The sequence below is a fragment of the Eupeodes corollae genome, chromosome 1 (genome assembly GCF_945859685.1).
Source record: "Eupeodes corollae chromosome 1, idEupCoro1.1, whole genome shotgun sequence".
Classification (NCBI taxonomy): domain Eukaryota; kingdom Metazoa; phylum Arthropoda; class Insecta; order Diptera; family Syrphidae; genus Eupeodes; species Eupeodes corollae.
The window spans coordinates 18058675-18068186 of NC_079147.1; the positions used below are offsets into that span (position 1 = coordinate 18058675).

At 33.0% G+C, this 9512-nt stretch overlaps 1 protein-coding gene across 1 annotated transcript; it reads left to right on the forward strand.

Moving 5' to 3' along the window:
- Positions 1 to 2052: 2052 nt before the first annotated feature.
- On the forward strand, positions 2053 to 2775 carry LOC129948156 (uncharacterized protein K02A2.6-like). The gene has a single exon (XM_056059066.1). The coding sequence runs from the start codon at positions 2053 to 2055 to the stop codon at positions 2773 to 2775; it is 723 nt and encodes a 240-aa protein (XP_055915041.1).
- The last annotated feature ends 6737 nt before the right edge of the window (positions 2776 to 9512 follow it).

A 9512-nucleotide genomic window follows, 5' to 3' on the forward strand; every position in this document is an offset into this window, starting at 1 on the left:
GTGGTAGTAAGTACAAAACAAAATCATGTCCAGGGTGTTGGACTAGGCATTCAAGAGAGTCCTGTAGGTATGCAAAAGTAGATTGTCGAAAGTGTGGGCGGATAGGGCATATCGCATCAGTATGCTTCAGTAGTAAAGTCAATAAGATGGAGGGTAAAAAAGGGGATACTGAGCATGTTCAAGAAATAGACAGTGTACTTACAGTTGGTGAAATACGTCAAGCAGGCTCAAAGTGGGAAATTTTTGTGAATTTGAACAATCACAAAGTTAAGTTTTTGCTCGACACGGGAGCAAGTTGTTCCCTGATTGGTCTGTCGGGCTATGAAGAGATAAACAAACCTCCGCTTAACGAAACCAGTCGCTCACTTCGCTCATATGGTAATACAACCGTTCCAGTTTTAGGCGAACTACATGTAAATGTCGAATTTGGGGGTCACCATAAACAATTAACTTTATTAGTTGCCGATGTACCATCCGGGCACAATATTTTCGGATTCGATTGGTTCAGTGCATTTGGTCTGGAGATAAAATCTCCAAGTGAGAATATTGTTTTGAATTTAAACTCAGACGTGGACCACGAAATACAAAACCTTTTTTCAAAGCATGTTGAGGTAGCATCTAAGACCTTAGGGTTGTGTAATTCTATGAAAGCACATTTGTATCTAAAACCTAACACTAAACCCAAGTTTCACAAAGCGAGACCTATTCCATTTGCTTTAATGGATGCATTCAAGGGAGAAGCTTAGCGTTTAGAAGAAGCTGGAGTTTGGAAACCGGTCAGATTTACTGAATGGGCTGCGCCTATTGTCGTTGTTTCTAAACGTAATCAATCATCAATCCTCACTTAGAAGTAGATCAGTGTCCAATTCCAAGACCAGAGGATCTTTTTAATAAACTTGCGGGTGGACAGCAATTTTCGAAAATAGATCTTGCAGACGCTTATCTGCAAATAGAGCTAGATGAGGATTCAAAATCTCTGACTGTCGTAAATACTCCACTTGGGCTCTACATGTACCAGAGACTTCCCTTTGAAGTGTCGAGTGCTCCAGCTATTTACTAAAAGACGCTAGAACAGGTATTGTCAGGGTTGAATTGTGCTATATATCTGGATGACATATTAGTATCTGGGAAAGATGACAAAGAGCACTTACTTAATCTTAAGGCAGTGTTTAAGAGGCTTTTTGAAAACGGATTGCGAATTAATCGAGAAAAGTGCATATTTTTTCAATCTGAAGTTGAGTACCTAGGTCATTTAATCAACGCACAGGGAATCCGCCTCCCAATCCGGAGCTCTTGCAATTAAAAATATGCGCCATCCGACAGACTTGAAAGAATTACAAACTTTCCTAGGTAAAGTAAACTATTATGGAAAGTTTATTCGAAACTTTTCCGAAGTGGCAGCACCACTTAACCGTCTGCGTAAGAAAAATTTACCTTTTATATGGGGCTCGTCACAAGTAAAGGCGTACGAAAATCTTAAACAACAACTGGCTGATGCTACTTGTCTTGTTCATTATCGACCGGAGTTGCCAATAGTTCTAGCAACTGACGCATCTTCCTATGGAATAGGAGCAGTGATAGCGCACATAGATGAAATGGGAAATGAATCACCAATTGCCTTCGCTTCAAAAACGCTCGACATACATGAACAAAAATATAGCCAAATTGAAAAAGAGGCACTTTCTATCATATATGGAGTAGAAAAATTTCATCAATACTTATATGGACGCACATTTACGTTGATAACAGACCATAAGCCATTAGTGTCGCTCTTCAACCCCGAAAAGAAATTGCCTATAATGACTGCCAATTGCTTACAACGTTGGGCAATTATTCTTATGGCCTATACTTACTTATAAAGATATTACCCTTAAAAAAATTCGCAATTTTATACTTTCAGGTTGGCCAGAAAAATTATCAGAGGAAGATCAGGATGTCAAACCATATTTCAATAGAAGAATGTCACTTTGAGAGTATCAAGGGTTAATCTTGCTCCAAACCGAACATCTTCGACTCGTGATTCCAAAAGCTTTTCAGCGAAGGGTAACGGAGATGCTACACGAAGGACACTGGGGCATTGTCCGAATGAAACAATTAGCTAGAAGATACTGCTGGTGGCCAAAAGTGGACCAGGCTATAGAGGAACGAGCTTCCAACTGTAAAGTGTGTCAATCATCTGCAGCAGACCCTCCGAAAGAATACAGCTCCTGGCCAACACCCGAACGTCCATGGCAAAGAGTCCATATTGATTATGCTGGGCCCTTCGTTAATCAAATGTGGCTAATCTGTATTGATGCATACTCGAAGTTTCCATTTGTTGTACCTATGAAGAATTCTACCACCACCACCGCAACCATTCAAGCCTTAACAAAAATATTCACCCTAGAAGGACTACCGGAAACTCTGGTGTCAGATAACGGGCCCCAATTCGCATCATCAGCCTTTACTAATTTTTGCAAACAGAACGGAATCCAGCACTTGCGGACCGCACCATTTCACCCTGACTCAAACGGTGAAGCCGAACGATTTGTCCGCACGTTCAAAACCCATTTCAAGAAAATCTTCAATGAGAACCCCAAGAAAGACTTAGCCTTATCCCGATGCCTATCAACTTACCGCACCACCCCAAATCCAAAATCGGGAAAATCACCTGCTGAATTGTTGCACGGAAGACAACATCGTAGTATTATATCGCAACTAATTCCAGAACGTCATTCGAATACTACATCGTCACAACTCTATATTTATTATCTGTGCTTATATTCTAGAAAATAGATTTTTGGTATATGGTTATTAAATTAAACTTAAAATAATCTTACAAATAGAAAGAGTGGTTGCATACGTCAGACACGTTTTTGTGACATCAAAAAATTCAACACACCCCATCTTAATAAGTTTCACTCAAAAAATTACGCTCAAGCAGATATGAATGGGTTTGAATACGCGGAGTCCCCTTTCGCGTTTATCCCGTAGCAATTACTAATCTTGCTACGTGGTTAATCCGGCGCTACAAAATAGGTATAGTTTAAAATAAGAACTTTTAATTTAAATAACCCGATATTGCGCAAATGTCGTATTTTGACAATTACAAAAATGGGAACGATAACTTCAAACAATGCATTGAAATTATTAAGATTTACAACAAGCAAGGGAATAATCGCTCAGCACTGGACCGAGTATACAATATAAATTGGATATCTAGCCCTATTTAAATCGCGACCCACAAATTCATCATCGATTGAGGGGGGTCATATAAGCCATAAAGCTGATACAGTTTAGATGATAAAGCTAAGTTTTCATCCACTGATTTATTAGTTGTTTAAAGATATTCACCAAAAATGTGGTTCGTCTGTCAAAAACAACTAAAATCTTAAAGGATTTCACAAAATTTAAAATTTGGGAAAACTTAAGCAATGCCTAAAATTTATTTCATAAGATCTTTTCCAAGACAAATATCCTTAAAATTAGGTAGCTCAACAGCCCGTTTAGAACTAGGGCCTAGTGATTTACAACTGTCAACCATTCCTGTGTGTGAGTATCCGAACGGCCAAGGAAGGTTTAACATCATTTTTTAACAACCTGTTTTGAGAAGTTTGCAACTTTCGAAAATGGCTTTTTACGCAGTTACCCTAAGCTAAGTTACCCTAAGGTGATCCGTTTAGAATAATTGCTAAAAATAACTTTGAAAATTATAAGTTTATTTTCATGACTTTACTTCGATTTACGATTAATAAAAGGATAGATAATTTTAATGATAACAATAACTTTTTTATGATTTCTTGGACATGAATTCCAATTGACAAAAAACAGATTTTTGATAGCCTGAGTTTTCAAAGCATTTATCTTAATCTTCCAATCGTTAAAATATTGTGGAAGTACGTTCAAAGAAGATTGCAAATTAGTTTCAATAGCGGAAAAGTTGTCATCTGTAAAAATAGCTTTATTGCAATTTTGCAACACAGGAAAATCATCAGTAAAAACTGTATAGAGTATTGGTCAAAGAACGGATCCTTGAGGGGCGCCTGCTCTGCACTCAAATATTTCCGAAAGTCTTTTGTTAACAGAAACAACTAGAGTTCTTGATGACAGAAACAACTTTACAATTTTTATTTAAAACATTTGAAAGTAGAGCATCAAAAGTTTGTAAGAGGCCGTCAAGCCAAGTAGAATGAAATGCTATTTTCATTTGCTAAATTGGTTGGAATGATTTTTGTTATTCGATCGATTTGGTTTGCTGTACTACGGTATGTATGAACTTAGTACACTTATAGGCCGATAACTTACAGGATGACTAACTTTTTTTCCAGGTTTCAAAATTGGAATAATCTTAGCCTCTCTCCAATCTATTAGAAAGTAGCATGACTTGATGCAAGAATTGAACAAAATCAAAAGAAATTTTATCCCTGACCTTGGAAGGTTTTTTAGAAAAAGATTTTTTCTGTTATCAAAGCCAGCTGACTTTTAAGTTTTCAATTCAATTCTCTTTTATTTTCCTGGGAAAACATATACAAATTTTTTAACTAACTTTCTTATTTTCTGACTTTTTGCATCACATTTTTGTAACGTTCTTCGCATTTATAGAAATGGTAACAAGAACAGAATATATTTTTTTGGAAAAAAGCAACATTTCAACCCAATTTCTAATTTGCCTCTATGAAATGTAGATGTAACAATTGTTTGTCAGCTCTTAAATAGGTCATATTTATAAAACTGCTGGAATTAAATAATTAAACCATTCCTTGCTGGACAACAGTATTCTAAGAGAATCTATAATAACAAAAATTGTAACTTGAGCCTTAGAAATAGTAAATTTAAAGTTAAGATATATTCACATTATGTTAGTGTCATTTTGTCAGCCTCCATAACAGAACATTAAAATTTGAAAGCGATGGTTAAAAGTCAATGATCCACAAACGATTACCACCTTAAGGAAAAAGGAAATGGAGCTGTTTTCCATATAACAATACATTTGTCTCATTACGACCTCTTATTGTTGGTTAAAGTTAAAACCTTTATCAATCGAACTGGAGTGTAGTTCATACACCAGCCTTGGATACTCGTGTTTCCATTAAAAAAACTAAGTAAACCCAAAATAAAAAGACATATCACATTATGAATTAATGTGATATAACTCATCATAGGACATAACCATCATCGAAATAATGATATTTGTTGCTGCTTCTGGTGCTGGCATAAACACCAGTAGTCGTCACAATAATAATGGAATTCCTATAATTTGATTGTCAACTGTTATTATACGTGAATTGTGTATTCTCGAGATCGGGCCCTCTCCTCTCACCGAACGCACCGACTTTGAAATTGAATTGAATTTCAAAATTTTTAAAATGTTGATCAATATTTGTGTTTAAAAGATTTTTTTGTGTTTGTTTTAGCTTCAAAAGAAACTGAAGTTATTTTAGATTATATGGACGAGCATTATGTATATATTCAGATTTGTTTACATATTTTAATGGAATTTTTTGGCGGCTGGCGGTGGTGGTGGTTTGATTGCAACAAGTTTAATTTTTCTGGGTGTTACCAAGTGGATTTTTCTAAAATGGATAAATACAAAAGATGAACAAAAAAAATGTTAAAGAAAGTTTTGTCTTACAGTTCAATTATAAACAAAAGAAACAGAACAAATAAACGCTAATTTTTGAGGTGTGCGTCTAGAGACCTATAATTATCTACATATAAACAAAATTGTATCTTACTTCTTTTCACTTTGATTTTTGGATTAATACTATTTTTATAATTTTTATTCATATCTTATTTTTTCAAGGTTTGCGAACTTTTGAATATACGAGGAACACTGGTCAACAAGGTCTTACAACTGGCAACATCAGATTTCAACACTGCGAAATAATACTTATATTAGGCTTTTATTAGGTGGTTCCCGTGGCATGATGGTCAGTGCGTTGGAATTTCATGCGAGAGGTCTTGGGTTCGGTCCCAGCCTGCGCCACCTAAAGTTTTATTCACGGGTACTGCGAGGAATTGACAAATTTTCCAAGAATAATTCTTGTCATGAAAAAGTGCTTTCTCAAATTTTCGGCATACAAACTTTAGGTCCCCTCCATCCCAGCAATTACTCTCACACAGGAATGGTTGAGTGCTATAAGTCACTAGTCCCTGGCTCTCTACGATCCACCTACAAAAAAAAATTGGCTTCAGAAGAAATTTTATAAATAAATATTAAATTTTCCGTTTAAATACTTTTAGTACCTATCTCTGTCGCTTTTCAAAAATCCTTATAAGTTGTTAGTCTTCAACTGTAAAATACACAAGAACCTTAGAGGACCATGAACCATTTATCGGAAAACGCTTTTTGCAAAAAAAAAAACTTAAAATATCATGTTTTTAAAAAGGATCGAAACAACAATGATGTTGTAAAGGTTTTTTTTTTAATTCAAGGTTTTTTTTTTAATTAGGAATAAATACAATTTCAGTATTTCACTTAGTTCTTAGATGACTAAATAAGATAAAAATTAGTTAGAAGCTATTATCTCAAATTTTTGAAAAGATTTTTGAGTTAAAAATCAATTTTTACCAACTTTTATTAATTTATTTTTTGGTTTTTATTTTTTGTAAAAAAATTGATTTTTCTCAACATTTTTCAGAATGTTTAAAACAATATTTCTTATATAAGATAAAATAAGTTTGAAGCTTAAATTTCAAGTTTTTGAAAAGATATTTGAATCGATAAATTCACAACTATTATTGAGGCTGTTTTTTTAAGCTATTTAATCTTATCATAAATCGCGTTTTTTTGGCAAAAAAACATGTTGATACAATAGATAGTCCTGTTGTATCTCGAAGGCATGTTCGTAAAGTATGATAAGTAGTTTGTTGAAGATGAAGTCACTTGATGGATACATTCAAGCCTATATTTTTCGTCTAATTCGGCGATGAGATCATAGAGTGCATTTTTGAAATCTCTTCCATTGCATGACTGCACGTTGAGGGTAAAATTCATATTAAAATATTACGCCAGTTCCTTTAATTTCTTGAACTTTGTATTTAACATCATCGGAAACAAGATGATATGCAAAGCATTTTTTTCAAGAAGCGCTTATTACGCTCTTGGCAAGTTTCTCCATAAAGTTACTTGTTATCATAATACCAAGGTATTTATATGCTTTCACCACTTCGATTGTTTCGCCGTTGAAATACAAATTTCCATTACTGGCCAGTCTGCCACCACCACTTTTAAACATAATAGCCTTCGATTTAATAACTGCGTTAAATTACAATTACATATATACAATACAACAAGACCGTTAATCATAAGTTGGAGTGTTTTAGGTAAATAAGCAAAAAGAACAACATCGTCGGCAAACAGAAGTGTTTTTATCTTAGTTTCAGCAAACTCCATCCCACCTGGTAAACGATATCGTCGATAAACAGGGAAAACAGATGTGATCTCAAGATACATCCTTGTTTTACTCCCATTGTTGTTTCAAACCGATCCGACCTTTCCTCACCATTCCACACCTCAGTTATATTTCCTACTTAAAGGTTTGCTAGCAAATTTTGTTGACATTTTCTTGTAAAACAAAGCTCTTTTATCGATAGCATCGAAGGCGGCCTTAAAATGTATCAAAAGTATAGAAATAGAAACTTTCAAGTAATGTTACTAAAATTGCTAAAAATTGGTTTTCGACTAAAAATCTCGTTAACAAAAACTAACTGTTTTATCATAATTTAAAAAAAAGATGCTGGGATACGACTCACACTGATAAATTCCCATCCCGTCTGTCCATTTGTCTTGCTTAAAAGGTTGGGTTAAAAAAGTTGTTAGTTGAATTATTCATTAAAATGTTAAAATTACCAACAAAGTTTTTCATATAAGGAAAACGTTAAGTTTGAAAATCTAGTTTTGTTAAATAGATTTTTAGAAAACAAATTTTTACCAATTTAAGTAGTATTTTTTTAAATTTTTACAAATTGGATAAATGAAATTAATTTGAGAGATACTTTTTTTTATGAAAAAACGAACTGTTGGATTTTTATAAAAAAAAAACTGAATATCGAAAACAAAATTTTCTGTGAAATAAAAAAGTTTGAAGAAAATATTTTTAATTTTTGAAAAGATATTTGAGTCGAAAATCAATTGTTACCAACTTTTGTTAAATTTTCTTTTAAGTTTTATTTTTTGTAAAAATAACTGTCAGCAATATTTTTTAAGATAAAAGTAGTTTAAAGCTAATATCTTAAAGTTTGGAAAAGATATTTGAAACGAAAATCAGTTTTTACCAACATTAAGTTTTTTGTTTAGGTTTTTTATTTTTTTTTTGTGAAAAAACTGTCAATTCGATTTTTCTCAAAATTTGTCCGAATGTTAAAAATAATATTTGGTATAAAATAAAATACGTTGAAAGCCATAATCTCAAATTTTTGAAAAGATATTTGAGTCGAAATTCAATTTTAAGAACTTTGAGTGATGTTTTTATTTTATATAAAAAAAACTGTCAATTCCATTTTTCTCAAAATCTTACCAGATGATACCAGAAATCATTTTGTATTCGAAAAAATTATCGGGTTGACAATTTTGTTTTTGGTTTTTTTTATTTATAAAAAAACCGTTAATTGGATTTTTTGAAAAAATATACTTTGGCATCACGCTACAATATATTATATAAAACTTAATTCAAGTCTCTAGCGTTTTTGGTTCATGAGATATTTAGCGTTAACCAACATTTTCACTTTTTTTTAGACTGCTATGCTAAAACAAAACTACTCACAATTTTCTTGAGAGCCCTTTCTGCATCTTTCGGCCTTATTTTCTGTATAACAAAATTTATTTGAAATCGATATCTCTTCTGGTTCTTGAGCTATGGACCACGAAAAAAACGGTGTGAAGGTACGGACGCACGAAAGTACGTACACTCGCACGCACAGACATCTTTCTAAAAATATTTTATTATGTCCAATTCTACAAATCGGAAAACTTTACGGTTTTATGTTGTATAGGTTATGAGAGAATTAAACCTCTGTTTTATTAATTTTTAACTTTGCAAAGTTTGAATTTATAATTTCGCATAGGAAGTTATTTGTCAAATTTAAAATGTTGACAGTTCGTACACTCTTACGTTCGGAATACCATTTTTCGTCGTACATATCTCAAGAACCGATAAATATAGTCATTTTGTGCTGACCCTAAATATATCACGAACAAAAAACGCTGGCGACTTCAATTAAATTTTATACTATATTATCTGACGTAAAAAAAGGTAAAACATTTTAAAAACAAAAATCTGCTAACGTCGAAACTAAAAAAAATATTTGTCACCTCGAAAATTTTACGAAAAAGAAATGATTTTACCTTCAAAATAATTGAATGCAACTAAAAATTGGTCTTACGATTAAAATTGTACGGAATAAAAACGGATACCGAAATCAAACCTATTGAATGTTGTTATAATATTGTTGATAACTTTTAATAAATTTTTTAGAAACAATTCAATTAACAATTTTCTTACAAAACACGAACAAAAGAAACTGTTTTCGAC

Excerpts from the sequence above, each read along its gene's own strand:
- LOC129948156 (XM_056059066.1), top strand. The coding sequence starts at position 2,053 with ATGCTACACGAAGGACACTGGGGCATTGTCCGAATGAAACAATTAGCT.